At 36.6% G+C, this 18,006-nt stretch overlaps 1 protein-coding gene across 7 annotated transcripts in view; it reads right to left on the reverse strand.

Annotated features, from left to right (window-relative positions):
- Nme7 (NME/NM23 family member 7) overlaps positions 1-18,006 on the reverse strand; it is a 165,751-nt gene that overhangs the window by 71,633 nt on the left and 76,112 nt on the right. For all 7 annotated transcript variants that reach the window (XM_078022274.1, XM_021722680.3, XM_021722682.3 and 4 more), the window contains 2 exons: positions 3,365-3,429; positions 934-1,002 (listed from right to left, as the gene is read on the reverse strand). In XM_078022274.1, coding sequence (XP_077878400.1) covers positions 934-1,002; positions 3,365-3,429 — 134 coding nt within the window. The remainder of the gene's footprint in view (positions 1-933; positions 1,003-3,364; positions 3,430-18,006) is intronic.

The raw sequence follows: 18,006 nt of genomic DNA on the forward strand, positions 1-18,006 counted from the left end.
TTCTAAGGTCTTCTTCAATTTCTCTCTTCAATGTTCTATAATTTTCATTGGAGGCCTTTCACCTTCTTAGATTTATTCCCAATTATTTTATATTTTTAGGATACTATAAATTAAATTGTTCTCCTGATTTTTTTTTCCTCAGTAGATTAATTATTGGAATAGAAAAGCTATTTTTTTTTAAATTTTGGATAGCTGGGTCATATAGAAAAGCTATTTTTTTAAAATTTTTGATCTTATATCCTGATACTTTGATGAACTAGAAGTCTTATAGATATAGGACCATATCATTAGCAAACAGAGGTAGTTTGACTTATTTTCCTTTTTTTAACACTACAATTTCCTTCTCTTACCTGACTACTCTGGATACAATTTCAAGAACTATATTGCACAGGAGTGATAAGAGGAGAGATCCTTGTTTTGTTCCTGATTTTAGATGAAATGGTTTCAGTTTTTCTTTGTTCAGTATGATAATGACCTTAGGCTTGTCATCTATAGCCTTCATAATGTTGAGGTAAATTCCTTCTCTCCCTAGTTTCTTCAGCATTTTTAACTAAAGGGGTTTGTTATCATTAATCTTTTCGATAATAGCCATTGTAGCAAACAGGAGGCGATATCTCATTGCAGCTTTTGATTTGCATTTCCTTGATGATTAGAAATGGTAAACATTTTTTCATACATCTGTTGGCCAGTCACATTTCTTCTTTTGAGAAATATCTGTTCAGATTCTTTGTCCATTTTTACTTTAGGTGTTTTATTTTCTAACTACAGAGTTGTTGCTTGAGTCCCTGATATATTTTGAATATTAGCCCTTCTCATATGTATAGTTTGCAAATCATAATTTAAGAAATACTTTCAAGGATTTTAAATTATACTGAGATCCCCAAGATTTGAGACATCCAAATGGTTTTGCTTTAAATTTACTTCAATACTTACATTATACTCTGTCACTACACCTTTATAAACTTCATAGAATTCTTCAACATTAACACGATCCATATTGAACTATATTAAAAAATAAAATAAAACTGTAAGCCCACCAACCAAAGAAAAATAAATTAGCCATTCTTGGCACTCACCATATATTATCCCTTAGATATATTCTTTACTTCAAAATGTAAATTCTTTTGTTTCCTTTTAAATTTGTTTTTCTTTATTTGTTTTTAATTGCTTTTGGTTATGTACAACACAGGAAACAACCTGACATAATCACAAAAGCAAGGGGCTCGACCTGCTCCGTTCAGCACTCCCCCACCCCGCCTCCTCTACCTCCCTCCACTGATCCCTCTTCAATCCTTACTCTTTTCCCCCAAGGTCCAGCACTGCTGCTATCAGAGATAACATTCAGACTTTTTTTCTTTAATTAGAGCTTTATCGTTATACATAGTAGTCGGGTTCATCCTGAGTAATCCATACATGCATGGAAATTGATTTCACTTCCTGATCCTTTCCCTTTTCCCTCCCATCCTTCCTCCCCTCTCCCATTCTCCTTCCTCTACTCTATTAGACTTCTTTTCATATGTCTATTAATTTATATTTGATTAGTTCTTTATGTTAGCCTATCCTTCCTTCCTCCTTTTCAAAAATGAAAGAAAACACTTGATCTTTGAGTTTCTGAGTTGGGCTAATTTCACTTAGCATGATATTCTCCGTCAAAATGTGAATCTTGAATAATTTCCTCTTTTGTAAAAATGTGCTATTAATTTATAACCTTTGAGTACTTAATATGTCATGCATTATCTATTAATGTGCTATTAATTTATAACCTTTGAGTACTTAATATGTCATGCATTATCTAATTTACTTCTCACAATTTTATGGCACAGCTAGATAAGATAAGGCTACTAAGAGTCAGAAGAGCGATGAACCCTTCCCAGATTGCCATTCTGCTCCCAGCAGTCTGATCCCACTGGTCGTGTTCTTATCTGCTACCCTATACCTATCTGAATAAAACCTCATTCTTGATAAAAAGAACTTATGCAATGTAGTATTATTTGTTGATAGATCAGAGGTATAAGAAAGAAATATTACTAAAGAAATGTAATTAGATTTTGTAGAGGGAATGAAAAACAGTATTGTTTTTCTCCAAAGAATTCAGAGAAATTCGTAGTCAGATTTCTAACAAAACACTTACAAACATCATCTGGACTTGCTACTTCCTTTCATAACATTATGAATAAGAATATGTTTACAAGGTCAGTCCATAACAAGTCATTCCTATGCAGGCTGGACTTAAAGGTAGCTAGTAGTAAAACTTTACACTTCAGATCTCAAGAACTAAAACCCTACTATTTTAAAAACTGCCTCTGAATTTTCATTTTATTTTTCCCCCTTACATTGTTTCTCCATTGTTACCAAGATTAAAGATTACTGAGAAATTTCTTCCTACAGAGACAATACTTCAAGTTGAAAGGATTTATCATCATAGGCAAAATTTATTACAGGAAGAGAATTATTTGATATCAGTGTTTTATCTTACATTCACACAACTTTTATTAATGTAATGCAATAATAACAGAAGATATAACCTGTTAAATACTCAGGAATTTGATCTATAAACTCTGCAAGGTACTGTGTACAGCTATTTAATTTAATTTTCAGAATAACTCATTCAGACAATTAATGTTTTTACCACCCAGATGAGAAAAGCTAGGGACAGAATGCTTGACCTGTGGTCAGTGTCACATACCTAGAAAGCAGCTAAACTCAGATTCACAAATAGATCTTTCTGGTTCCAAAAGTCAAAGACTGCACTTACCACTACACTCCCAGGCCTCCATCATAAGTTCAACTAATACTTTTTGTCTTGCTATTATTTTCATTAAGTACTACAGCCAATCACTGTGCTAGGTTGTGGGCCTCGAGCTAGGTCAATGTTTAAAGCTAAAATTCCTATAGTTATTATTTTTTAGAGTAGGCGTAGATCCTATAATCACTTAATACACCAACAAGCAACATTTTTAGAAAGTTTTGGCTAAGACTTCTTAACACTCCTAGATAAGATTTCATAATTATTCATCTTCTCATTAGTTTACAAGTTTTGATTGATGACTTTACAAACTAGTTGATAATTTTTCTTTAAAAAAAAAACTTTTTTATTATAAGGTTACTGAGTTCAGAAAACATTTTCTTTTTAATGCACTGAGTTTAAAAGTGCTCAGAGAGCATTCAATTAAAAAATGTTAAAGATTACGGGTAGGGGTTATAGAGTGCTTGCCTAGCATTTGTGAGGCACTGGGTTTGATTCTTAGCACCACAAATAAATAAGTAAATAAAATAAAGGTCCTTCAACAACTAAAAAATTTTTTAAATATTGAAGATTATTTTTTAATCCTCAATATGTTATGGCTTACTTCAAAGTACCTACCATTTGAATAGCTGAGATTTCAAAACATGCATCTCGAATAGCCATCAGGATCTTTCCCAACAGTCCTGAAAATGAAGAACAAATAGATGCAAAAAAAAAAAAAAAGTAAAGCTTTTTAGTTTTTCAGAAATACAAATTTTCCATATCAACCTGTTTTGCTTATATTCTACATAATGAAAACACATATTTTTGCCACAAAACTAAATCTGTAATACTTAGCATTTCATTTAATTATTTGATTCCCCAAGAAAATGTTTCAAGAATATCAACAATGGTCCTAAGGATTATGCAAAAAAAAAATATTTTTAAGATATTATTTTGCCTTTAAGGTCCCAAAAGTCTAGTGCTATATAAAACATGAAAATCAAATGGTTTAAAATTACATTACAAAAAACCAAAATGCCAAAATATTGGATACAGAAGGAAACCAAAGATGTGTTCAAAGGAAGAGAAAAAATTAAATTATCACTGAAATGGTGAGCAGAGACTTCAAGGAAATAATAGCATGAATGGCCCTTAAAGGGTATAGATGATGGGCCTCTATAGCCAGAGAAAGCATTCAGGCAAGTGTGGCATGTTATCATCACAGTAAGAATGTAGAAAAGAAAGACAAGGCAGGAAAGGGAGGGGACTGAGCCAGGGCGATAAGGCCTTTATCTTACAGACTAGTGATTTCTATAATGGGATCTATGGACTCTAGGGGCACGGGAATGATTTTAAGATTCTATTTGTTTCCTATACAATCTTCTAAGTTTCTTATTTTCAAGTTGACTAAAACTCTTTTTGTCCTTTTCACCCTGCCCCCCACCCCCGTCACACACACATACACACACACACACACACTCACCCCACATTCTGATCATCTGGATGCTCACCTAGAAGCCCTGATCACCAGGTAGTACTGGTGTCTCAATGCGTGTTTTAGTTACTACCTTACTGTAGCACTACGTAGCCAAGTAGTGCCATTTCAATTATAGCAGACTAAGGGATGAGAAAAAGACAGAGGTGGATCTATTTCTTAAATGAAGGGAAGGGAAGGCCAAATGGTACCACAGCATGCTGTGGAAACAAAGGGTTCTCAGATGTCTGAATACAGAAAAGCAGTTGAGTCATCACTGAGAACAGGCCCATGACTACCTCTGTACTGTATTCATGTTGAAATGTTGATAAATACCCTTTGTTACATAATGGTATTAATTTAAATATTCTTCATTTTATAGTTTGTAATAAACTTTTAAATTAGTTATATATCTATTTGTGCAAAAGTTTACTTGCTTAGTTTTATGTTTAGCCATATCTAATTTGCATTATCAAAAATTAGACTAATTTGTCAAAATTAAGAGTTCATGAGAGTGACTTTTCTCCAAAATGATAAATTACCAAAAGAAATGGGGAGTAACTGAAAATATTAGGTGTATAATTCAAAATAAAGCAGTATTTTTATAAGATTGTTAATGTAATAGTGACAGGCAAGAATAAGGGATATAAGGAACAGTAAAAGCTTTTGTGTTAGTCAGCTTTTTGCTGCCAGGACCAAAATATCCAGAAAGAACAACTTATAAGAGGAAAGGTGATTTCAGTTCATGGTTTCAGAGGTTTAATCCACAGTTGGCTGAGTCCACTGTTCTGGGTCAAAGGTGAGGCAGAACATCATGGCAGTGGGAAGCTGCTCCATTCATGGTGGCCAGGAACCAAAGAGAGGAAAGAGTCCACAGAAGGTGAACCCTTCCAGGGCACATTCTTAGTGACCCACCTCCTCCCGCCATGCCCCACTTGCCTAAAGTTACGACCCACTCAGTCCATTCAAACTAGGGTTGACTGATTAGGTTATAGTGCTCATAATCTAATAATTTTACATCTGATATTCCTGCATTAACACAGGAGTGTTGAGAGCCACAGCCGAAGGAGCCCCAGCAAAATTCCAGCTGCCAGCAAACTTCCAGCTGCCAGCTGATGATTGGCTCACAGCGGCCCCAGCAACTTCTAGCTGCCAACTGATTGGCTCCTCTGTGGTGATGCTCATTGGACTGTTTCCCCACCCTTTCAGTTTATTGGGGGACTTTTTTGGCTCCGCCCACGTGACCCAGCCAATCGGCCTCAGAGCAGGAAGAGTGGGGGAGGGTGAGAGGCTTGTGGGAAGCCGGTGGTGGCAGTTGGGCTCTGAAGGTATTTCCTGAGGAGCTGTTTTGTTTGGCGTGTGTGGTTCTAAAAATAAAGTTTGTTTCTTTTGACAAGTGGCTCCTGAATTGTGCCCAGCCAGACTGCGGCATTTGGTGGCCCGTAAGGGGAACAAATGAGGGTAAGTGATAAAGGTAAACTGCTCGCCCCTGAAGGCAGGGCGAGAGGATGGGTAGCCATTTTAAGATTCTTCTTTTGTTTTGCTTCACTTTTGTTTTAAGTTGTCTGTCCCTGGAGATGTGTAAGATGGAAGAAAAACCGCTCACATCTGAGGAACAAATAGGGAGAAAGGATAGATGGACATTTCAGGAAGCTATTATAATGATTTTGTGTTGTTCCCATTTTGTTTCACTCTGTCTCAGTTTTGTTAGGCGTTATCTTGTTGGGTTGTATTATACTAGAAATATGGGATCAGAAATTAGTAAAAAACAAACTGAAAGAGTGTTAAGTAAATTGTTAGAGGAAGGAGGCATCCCAGTAAAATCAAGAGCAGTTAGGGCATACGTTGATACAATACAAAAATGTAGCCCATGGCTTTTTAAGGAGGAGTTGTTAAATATATCACAATGGAATCATCATGGTGAAGATTTAAAAAGAATAGAAAAGAAAAGCCAGGGACTCTGCCAGTTGGCACATTGCCATTGTGGACATTGGTATCTTGTTTGCTGAGTTCAAAACCTTCAGTTAAGACAAAGGTAGAGGAAGGAGAAAACATATTGATTCAATTAAAAGAGAAGGTATCTCAAGTTAGTCAGAAAGAGGAAAAGATTCAAGTAAAAGAGAAGGTCTTTCGAGCTAGTCAGATAGAGGAAGAAAGCTTAGAGCAGAAAAAGCCATCAGGGGGAAAGTTACAACAGGGACTATTACTAACACCTTTCTATCGCCAGAGGGCCTAAGTGTCCAACCAACAGCTCCACCTCTATAGGAAACTGCTACTAATACCTTTCTATCACCAGAGGGCGTAAGTGTTCAACCAACAGTGCCACCTGCATATGCTGGGAGGTCCTCAACCCCCGAAGTTGATAGTTGGGATCCTGAGACAGGATCTCAAATATTAACATGCCCTGTATTTCAGGCAGGAGGGCAGCGAATTCACCATGCTTTAAATTTCAAAACAATGAAGCAGCTAAAAGAGGCTGTAACAACCTATGGTCCTCAAGCACCCTTCACTGTAAGCATGGTCGAATCCATTAACAACTTGAACATGACGCCAGCAGATTGGGCTAATATGTGTAACGCTGTGCTAAATGGAGGTCAATACCTGTTATGGAAGGTTGCCAATGAGGAATTTTGCAAGGAGACAGCTAGGCGAAATGCAGCAGCTAGTTATCCTCAGATAAATCTAGATATGTTGTTAGGCAAGGGACCTTAGGAGGATCAGCAGCAACAAATTGCATATGATCCTGGCATATACGCACAAATTGCTGCAGAGGCGGTTAGGGCATGGAAGACTTTACAAGGACATAGACGTTTACAAGGTCAATTATCTAAGGTAATACAAGGAGCTAATGAATCTGACGCTGAATTTGTAGATAGGCTTATTCAAACAGCTACCAGAGTTTTAGGGAATACAGAACAAGCAATGCCATTAATAAAACAACTGGCTTATGAGCAAGCGAATCGTTGGTGCAGAGAAGTCATTAGACCATGGAAACATGAAGATTTAAACACATATATTAAATTATGTAGAGACCTTAATGAACAAGAACAAGTTGTGGCAGCTGCAGTAAAACAGGTTTTAGATGCCAGGCCAAGAACATGCTACAATTGTGAACAAACAGGACATTTTAAAAGGAATTGCTCCATAGGAGGAGGGTTTAACAAAACTAGGTATCAAAGGAGTAGAATACCAGGTATTTGCCCACAATGCCGTAGAGGGAGACATTGGGCTAATGAATGCCGTTCTCAAACCACCATAGAGGGTACTCCATTATCAAAGAAACGAACAAGGACCAGGTGTTTATCCACGATATGGTGGAGAAAGGCATCAGGCTCCATTGCCAAAAAATGGACAGGGGGGCCCAATGCTCTGGGGCCCAAAACCACAAATATACGGAGCACTGGAGGAACCCAGCAACCCCATCAGGGTAGTGCCCAGGACACATTGCCCATCAGATCCCTCATCAGACAAACCAGAGGGAGCGCAGGGTTGAACATCTGCGCCTCCGCCAGAGCAGTACTAACTCCAGAGATGGGAGTTCAAATCATTCCCACAGGGGTAAAAGGACCTCTTCCCAAAGGAACAGTAGGCTTATTATTGGGACACAGCTCTTCTACTCTAAAAGGACTTATGATAAGTCCTGGGGTAATTGATCCCGATTATGAAGGTGAAATAAAAATTATAGCCAGTTCTCCAAAGGGTATATCAGTAATTTCACCAGGAGATAGAATAGCACAGTTACTAATAATACCCAGCCTACATGATAAATTTTCCAGTCGTACTGCAGAAAAAGGTTCCAAGGGATTAGGCTCCACAGGTGTAGATTGGGCTATGCTTTCTTTAAATTTAGATTCTCACCCCATGCTAAAACTAAATATTCAAGAACATGAATTTAATGGGCTACTGGATACAGGTGCAGACCTTAATATCATCTCTCATCAAGAATGGCCAAAACATTGGCCATTACAACAAGCCACTCAAACGCTTTGAAGCCTAGGAGTGGCAACTAATCCCCACAGAAGTGCAATGGGATTAGATTGGAAGGATCCTGAAGGATGTGAAGGAACTATAGAGCCATATGTATTGGATCATCTTCCCGTAAATTTATGGGGACGAGATGTCCTAGATCAATTAGGTTTGACATTAACAAATAACATCAACCAAAATGCACCCACTATTATGACTAGACAAGCTTTTAGGAAAGGAAAAATATTAGAAAAACAAGAACAAGGTATAGCAGCACCAATACAAATAGATCAAGGAACAGACAGACATGGGTTGGATTTTCAGAAAGGGCCACTGAGACAATCAAAATTACTTGGAAATCAGAAAGACCAGTATGGGTTCCTCAGTGGCCCCTGACTAAAGAAAAGATACAAGCAGCCCATGACCTGGTCAAACAACAATTAGCGGAAAGACATATACAACCTTCTGTATCTCCCCATAATACTCCCATTTTTGTCATCAAAAAGAAATCTGGTAAATGGAGATTATTGCAAGATTTAAGAGCCATTAATAATGAGATGGTTATTATGGGATTCAATCGGGGATTCCTCAATTGTCTGCTTTGCCAAAAACCTGGTATGTTTTAGTTATAGATATTAAAGATTGTTTTTTTTTCAATTCCAATTCATCCTGAGGATAGTCCACATTTTGCATTTACTATCCCTGCACTGAATCATGAAGGTCCTGATCAGAGATATGAATGGAAAGTACTCCCTCAAGGGATGGCTAACAGCCCAACAATGTGTCAAATTTATGTTAACAAAGTAATCCAGCCACTTAGAAATCAAAATCCTGAACTACAAATATTTCACTATATGGATGATGTATTATTAGCACACAAAGATAAAAACACATTGCTAGAATGTTATGCCACACTTACAAACTTATTTAAAAATTATAATCTAGAGATAGCAATAGATAAAGTACAATTAAATTTTCCAATTAATTATTTAGGAGTTCTATTATCCTCAACCATGGTCTGTCCACCAAATATTCAAACACGAGTAGATCAACTCAAATCACTTAACGACTTTCCAAAGTTATTAGGAGACATAAATTGGATAAGGCCTTATCTAGGTATACCAACAGGAGAGTTGGGATCTTTATTTGATATCCTAAAAGGCCCATCAGATCCAAATTCACCCCGCATGTTAATGCCTCAAGCAAGAAAGGCATTAAAAATCATTGAAACATATATAAAAAATATGCATTTGGATAGAATTGATATAAGTTTGCCTTTATTATTTATTGTACTACCAACAAAAAATATTCCTACAAGAGTATTTTGGCAAGAAGGTCCATTATTATGGATACATTTATATTATTCTCCTAACACTATTCTTACTAGGTATCCTGAGACTGTAGGACAATTAATACTCAAAGGAATAAAAGCAGCAAAGGGACTGTTTGCAATTTCTCCCAATAAATTATTACTCCATATACTATGAATCAAATTGATGAGTTAGCTAATGAGTTAAATACTTGGGCAATAATCAAGTGCAAATCTAATGTTTCATTTGATAACCACTTATCATCTAATCCTTTGTTTTCTTTTTGGTCTAAGCATCCTGTAGTTTTTCCAAAAATGACAAGAAAAACCCCTATCATGAATGCTCCAAATATATTCACTGATGGGTCAAATAATGGTACAGCAGCAGTAGTTACCCCTGATCAAACTTTTACATTTTTAGTACCCAAACAATCAGCTCAAAATGTAGAGCTTAATGCATTATTACAAGCTTTTGTGATGTTTAAAGATTCTGTATTTAATTTATTTTCCGATAGTCAGTATATAGTTAATGCTATAGTATCCCTTGAAGATGCTGGTAGGATTTCCCCTTCCTCTACTGTTTTCTCTTTGTTTTCCACTATACAAAGTCTAATCTGGGACAGAAAAGATCCATTCTTTATAGGACATATCAGGGCACATACAGGATTGCCTGGAGCCCTTAGTTTGGGCAATGATTTAGCAGATAAAACTACACATGACATACATATTTTCTCTACACTAGAAGAAGCTACAAATTTTCATAAAAAGTTCCATGTCAATGCTAATACTTTACAAAAATGTTTTAAAATAACTAAGGAACAAGCTAGACAAATAATAAAACAATGTCAAAATTGTGTGACCTTTTTACCACAAGTTAATCTTGGAGTCAATCCTAGAGGATTGATAACTAACCATATTTGGCAGATGGATGTCACACACTTGCCAGAATTTGGAAAATTAAAATATTTGCATGTTACAGTTGATTCTTCTTCTGGGTTTTTGATGGGCTCCCTTCATGCCGGAGAAAAAACTAAAGATGTTATAGCTCATTGCTTACAAAATTTTGCCACTGTGGGTGTTCCAAAACAGTTAAAAACAGATAATGCCCCTGGTTATACTTCTACCTCTTTTAAACAATTTTGCTCAACATTTGGCATTACTCATATAACAGGAATCCCATACAATCCACAGGGACAAGGCACAGTTGAAAGAGCTCATCAAACTATTAAAATGTACTTATTAAAGCAAAAAGAAGGAATTGGGAAGGGGTATATATTCCCCAAAGATGAACTTAAAATAACCCTTTTTACTCTAAACTTTTAAAATTTGGATTCATCAGGGCTTAGTGCTGCAGAAAGGCATATGTGTCCAAAAATTGTACATAAGCCCAAGGTACTTTGGAAGGATATTCTAACAGGACAATGGAAAGGTCCTGACCCAGTAATTGTCTGGAGTCGGGGGTCTGTTTGTGTGTTTCCACAGGGAGAACAGCAGCCTATTTGGATTCCAGAGAGATTAACTAAGGTCCTGACCCAGTGATTGTCTGGAGTCGGGGGTCTGTTTATGTGTTTCCACAGGGAGAACAGCAGCCGATTTGGATTCTAGAAAGATTAACTAAAGCGATTTCTACAGACCAAAAAGAAGATGATTTGGCTCAAATCCATAACAACTGATATCCAAAACTCCAGTCTGGGTATCCTTACATCTGCGACAGAACCAGGATGCTTTTTTCAATATCTATTTTATTATTGCCCTTTCCCATATCATGAAGTTCTTTTTTTTTTTTTTTGAGCTCATACAGACCTAGGTTAATGTTTTGCTGATCAGTTCTATTTTTTGACTATAGAGTTTTTAAACATTGCAATGGAGATTTCACCTGTAAAAAGTTATAAGGCCTTTACTATTATGTTATGTGTTGTATGTATTATATTATGTGTGCACACTTGTGTTTTGTGTTATGTTTGAATGTACGTATGTCCATATATCATATATGATGAGTGCTCATGAAAAAATGGATCCAAATATTTTTTTTCCTCGTGATTTAAATGGTTTAATTTAAACTGAGTAAACAGCTGTTGAGGATTGTTTTAATATATGAACAAAAAAAGAGGTTAGCAGATCTGTTTGTTTACTTTCACCTTTCCTTTTCATTATATTTAATAATTCTGTTGAAGACAAGGTACATTTTAAGAAAATTGTTTTCTAAAAAAAAAAAGAAGAAAATTGTTTTCTTTTAGTGCCTTCTGGAATGTTATATAATTTTTTCTTTAGCCATTATTGCCAGAATTCCTGTCTTCATCCCAGTGCTGGTGAAGACAAAAATAAAACCAATCTACAGCTTCTGCAATAGCCATCACTGAACTGCTTGCAAAACTTGCCTGGACTATGTATCACTTGTATGCATTGTGAACTCACTTGTATGCATTGTGAACTATCTGTTGGTGCAGCGACTTGTGGTAGTGTTGGGGTATTTATGCTGATGGTGTCATTGGTGGTACAATTTTTCCACAAGGAGCCATCACTGAACTGCTTGCAGAACTTGCCTGGACTATGAATCACTTGTATGCATTGTGAACTCACCTGTATGCATTGTGAACTATCTGTTGGTGCAGCCACTTGTGGTAGTGTTGGGGTATTTTTGCTGATGATGTCATTGGTGGTACAATTTTTCCAAAAGGAGCCGTCAATTGGCTTGGTGTATCTTCCTCCCTTCTGCTTGTCATGGTCGTTCAGCTAAAATTTGGGGGCCAACAGAGGTGAGGCAAAGAACCTCACCCTCCCGCTGATACAAAGACCTCTCCACAGGTGTGGCTGTATACTGGACCGGTAGTCAGTGACGAGTAAGATCCAATTGCAATGGTACCAACCTAAGACAGGAGGCTGACGCCTTGAGGTCAGCTCATCCAATAATGGGTAAGGACCATATGTACTATTGGACAACCTAAGGCAGGCACGGTCCCTAAGCCACATGCTTGTTGTTTAAACAGAGACGGGGAGATGTTGAGAGCCACAGCCGAAGGGGCCCCAGCAAATTTCCAGCTGCCAGCTGATGATTAGCTCACAGCGGCCCCAGCAACTTCTAGCTGCCAACTGATTGGCTCATTGGGCTGTTTCCCCGCCCTTTCAGACCATGGAGCTGCTCATTGGGGGACTTTTTTGGCTCTGCCCACGCGACCCAGCCAATCGACCTCAAGAGCAGGAGGAGTGGGGGAGGGTGAGAGGCTTGTGGGAAGCCGGTGGTGGCAGTTGGGCTCTGAAGGTATTTCCTGAGGAGCTGTTTTGTTTGGCGTGTGTGGTTCTAAAAATAAAGTTTGTTTCTTTTGACAAGTGGCTCCTGAATTGTGCCCAGCCAGACTGCGGCATAGGAGCTTTTGAAAAACACCTCAGATCAAAACTATGGAACTTTTGAATTCATAGTACGCTGATTGGGAAAACAATAAAAGCCAATATATTTTAAAATATTTTCTCTTATTTTAGACTCCAGTGTTTAGATGGCAGCAGTCAAAAAGGAAGTGAATAGGGCTGGGGATATAGCTGAATTGATAGAGTGCCTCCTTTGCATGTACAAGGCCCTGGGTTTAATCCCCAGCACCACATACACACACACAAAAAAAGAAGTTAACAGAAGCCATTTTTCAAACAAGAAGTAACAGCAGCACTGAACTTCATAGAGTGTGAAGTTGAAAAAAGGGTTAAAAATTTACTTCAGGATTTTGAGTCCAGTGCTGGGGTGTAGCTTCGAGGTAGAGTACTTGCCTAGCATACTTAATTAAGGCCCTTAGTTCAATCCCCAGCACTACAAAACTAAATAAAAGATCTTAAATCTAAGAGACTGGGAGAATATTAGCATCTTTAAGAAGAAAACTAGTAATTCAGCCAAATTAGTCAAGGAAAAACAGTGAATTTAAAAATTTTAGATAGAAACACAAGGTGTGCTATACAAGCAGTTACAGAGCAGAAACCTGACCAATGGCTGAAAGACTGAATAAACTCCATACAGAAAACTGGTGACGTGAGACTGCATCCCAGTACGATTAGAGAGAGCATGAAGGATGCAGGTGGTTTAGAGTTGCAATGATGAGAACATATAGGGAACAACTATTTCAGCAACTACTGACTTCTTATTAGAAACAATGCAGACCAGTATATAGTTGAATTTTTAAATGTGCTAATAGGAAGAAAAGCTTAAAACTGTCAACTTGAAATTCTATGTCACTATAAAATCTTCCAAGAATGATAGTAAAATAAAGACCTTTTCAGATAAAGAAAGCCAAAGATATTTGTTATCAGCAAACCTGAGTATAAAAAATGCTAAAGGAAGTTATTTCAACTTTAGGGAAAAGAGAAGAAAACAGAATTTCAGGAAAAAATAATGGTATAAAGGTTAGCATGTGGATAGTACAAAAAAACACATTATTTTTTCTCTTAATTTCTTGAAAAAATATATGCCTGATTAAAGTAAAACTTCGTGGATTTCAAAACCTACATATTTATAATACACATCAAAAGTACAGCATAAGCCTACATAGAGAGGTAGTAACTGGACCCATACAACTGAAAAGTTTCTATACTATAAGTAAAGTCATAACATTATTAACTCTGAGTGTGAAAACTAAGGATATACATTGTATTACTTAATGATTATATGAGAATAATCCCCACACCAGCATCATCAACATAATTTTGTGATTCTGTACCACACTAAAGCTTGAAAACCACAGCCGAAGAAGGAAGGAAGGAAGGAAGGAAGTTAGTTGGGGGAAGGGAGAGAGGGAGGGAAGGTGTTATGGTTTAGATCTAGAAATGTCTCCCAAAGCTCATGCTTTGAAAGCATGGTTTCCAATGTTAGAAGGTTCAGAGTGGGGCTTTTAGGCAGTGATGAGAGGTGAAATCTCATCAGTGGATTAGTCCATTTGACTATTTGAATGGACTACTGCATGGTAATTGGCAAAGTCACTGGGGGCATGCCTGGGGGGTTATATCTTATATCTGGTTTCTCATGCTCTCTCTGCTTCCTGGCTGCCATGAACTGAGCAGGTTTTCTCTGCCATATGCTTCACCTCCGTGTTCTGCCTCTCTTCTGGCCCAGAGCAATGGAGTGGACAGCCATGGACTAAATGTCTGAAGCCATAAACCCAAATAAACCTTCCTTCCTATAAGTTGTTCTGGTCATATACTCTGGTCACAGCAATAAAAATCCAATTAATACAATTATGAAAATAGCTTTAACCTCAGAGATTCCTAAAAGGTCTGCTGGCCCCAGAGCCTGAAATTATGTTATATAATGGAATAATCAAAATATTTAATTAGCTCATAAATGTCAGTTAAGTCATTAAATCTATGTATATTAAAATATGCATAGATTTATATGGGTATACATACAACGTGAAATTTATCTGTTTAGATCTTCTGAATATATAGCATAAAATCCATAAGAGAATAATATAGAATGCATATATAGTAAATTTTAAATCAGATTATCATCACCCCTAGTTTATTGATTATTCAGAATTGAAGATTTCCTTCATTAATCACTTTGATGTTTACCAGATTTGACAGGGCAGAGGAAAAAATCATCATTGACTATATATTAACATTTTAAGAAAATGTTTTATAGAGAGAACAACATTAAGAGAAAATTTAACAAGTTAGATGAATAATATTTTTTAAAATTAAAAATACATAAAAAATTGGTTTATATAGCTAATAATCTAAGAGTTTTGTATTTCCAAAAGTCTCTACATCAAAATCTATGTGAATTAACATAATCTGATGTCAAAGTCTTGCCTGGAATCTTGAGATTTTTCTTTGTGTCATACTATACCCTACAGTTACCTGCAAAACCTCAAAGCAAACCTGCAGCCAATGAATACACCCACATACGGTGGGGAAAGACCAAAAAAACACCTTAATCATCAGTGTTCACCTTCTCCTTGCAACAGCGGGGTATAGATGACAACAAAACTCTATTCACAAGCCCATGAAAAGCACACTTTGATGAGCAAAACAGTTTATAAAACTGAAATTTAAAGAAGCAGCCAGGCTACTGTACAGGCAATTTACCCTGACCTGGAGACTTCACTCCACAATCCAGATAATGAACAGGAATGAAATGAAAATGAAGGATGGGAAGAAGCAAAAAGATTTTTACAGAAAAAATTTAAATTGTATATGTGTAAGAACTTTGAAAAGAAGTTTTAATCCTGACATAGCCAAGAGTGCTTGAAGTAACAAAATTGTTAGATAAATAGTTACGTTAAATATTAACAGAATTTAAATCCTATTGAAGAAATGTGATTTTTTAAAAAGTTAAATCTAATGAAACAAAATTAAAAGGTATTTTAACTAAAAAATAAGGCTAAAGTGTCTTTAAAACACAATCAGTGTAAACCCAAATCAAAGCTACACATTTAGAGTTTAGATTCATTTTCAATGCCAAAGTAAAAAAGAAATCATAAGCATTACTAAATTCAATAAAAGGAATTTAATACTAATCCAAACAAATATGCATAGCAAATAACACTAGGCATAAAAACCAGGGGGAAAAGTTTTCTGTATCCCAGACAGCAACATGTAACTAGGCAATACCATTTCACTAATAATTTTCCAGTATTTTTTAATTGAATGTAAAGAGAAACCCAGAGATTGGTTTGGTTGCATGTTACCTTTCTGTCACTGTAATAAATACTTGAAAAATCAACTTTAAAAGAGAAAAGGTTTATCTTGGCTTACAATTGGGAGGTTTCAGTCCATGATAACTAGCTCCATTGTTTTTAGGCCACAGGTAAAGCAGCAATCATGGCAGGAATGTTTGGCAGAGCAAAACTATTCATGTCATGGCCAGCCAGCAAATGAGAAAAGAAGGGGTAGGCAACCCATTATTACCATCAAAGGTATGTGCTCAATATCCTGAGGAATTCCCACTATGCCCAACCTCTTAAAGTTTCTACCACCTCCCAAAAGTGCCAAGTTGGGGACAAAGCTTTTAACATGTGGGCCTTTAGGGGACACTTGAGATGTAAACTATAGCACATTATAAATGTCTTTTATGATTTTCTGCCTTGGAATAAGAAAAATTGTACAATTACAATTTTGCCAAACAAGAGTTTGGATTCAGCTGAAGTATTAAATTAAGAACTTAGTAATGCACTTAGAATCTCAAATTAATCCATTAGCTGATCATAAAATCCATTCTGGTATCAAGTAGGCTTATAAAAGAGACCTAATTCATCGAGTAGCATTTTGGATCCTCCATTTAATTACACACACCCGGATCTAAAATACCCATTTTTCCCTATCAGTTTCCTAACAATATAATCCATAAATTCTTTGCAAAGCAGTAAAAAGGAGTAACCAATGTAAGAGCTTTATATATGTACCCACAACATAGTGACTGATTGTATGTACTGGAAACCATCAAAATGTTATTAAATGAGTAGAAAACAATAAAGCAGGGTCTACACCAATAGAAGGCCAATAGAGGACCTACAGGAACTAAGATTTCCAGGAAAGGACAAACACCACTCCTTACTGTGAAGACAAGAGGCTCAGCATAGCAAAAGCAACTAAGTTAGCTACCTGAACTAAAATAAGAGAACAGTTTAAAACAAGGAAAATTCACGAAAAAGAAAAACAAAATAGGGTAGTAGGATGGCAGGCCAGAAACTGGAAACTATATAAGATTGGGCTAATGATATTAGAACTCCAGTCAAAGCCCTTTTCTGGTTGCTCCAGAAAACAAGTTAGCCACAAAGCAAAGCTGTTTCATGCCACCTTGTGGGTGGGATAAGGTCTGTCCTAATCTTAAAAAGAGCAATTCTGGGGCTAGTGCAACAGTCAGAAACTGACTTCGAGTTTCTAGGAGACTTTTACAAATGAAATCATATAGATGCTATATATTTATTCATTGTTTGAAATTTGTTAGCTTTGGAGGCAAATGCAATAAAAACACTGGAACCATTAACTCACATGAACAACAGCAACAATATATATATATATATATATATATATATATATATATATATATATATATATATTAACCTAAACTTAATTCTGTTGTCTTCTTTTAAAAAGAAATCGCTTTTCAAAGCTAGAAAGTCTTTTGCATATTTTTAAAATGAGTCACAGTTAAGGAAATCCACAAATTTAGGCACCATCTTTCAAGAACATTGTTTCTTCTCTCTTTTTTTTTGGCCGGGGGGATGGTGGTGGTTATCAGGAATTGAACTCAGGGGCACTCAACCGCTGAGCGACATCCCCAGCCCTATTTTGTATTTTGAACTCTCAATCCTCCTCCTTCAGCCTCCCGAATCACTGGGATTATAGGCATGAGCCACCACACCCAGCTGTTTCTTGTCTTTATTTTAAATGGCTCTGATTTCTGAGCTTTGGCAAGACCTATATAGCTATTCATAAAGAGGCTTAAATATAGACTTAATGCCACATCCTTGCCCACAAATTATGTAATTCTTGCCCCCCGTCTGTTGGAAACACACACTGGGCACAAGCCTGCACTTCTACTCTGCTAGC

Source organism: Ictidomys tridecemlineatus, chromosome 10 (genome assembly GCF_052094955.1).
Source record: "Ictidomys tridecemlineatus isolate mIctTri1 chromosome 10, mIctTri1.hap1, whole genome shotgun sequence".
Taxonomy (NCBI): domain Eukaryota; kingdom Metazoa; phylum Chordata; class Mammalia; order Rodentia; family Sciuridae; genus Ictidomys; species Ictidomys tridecemlineatus.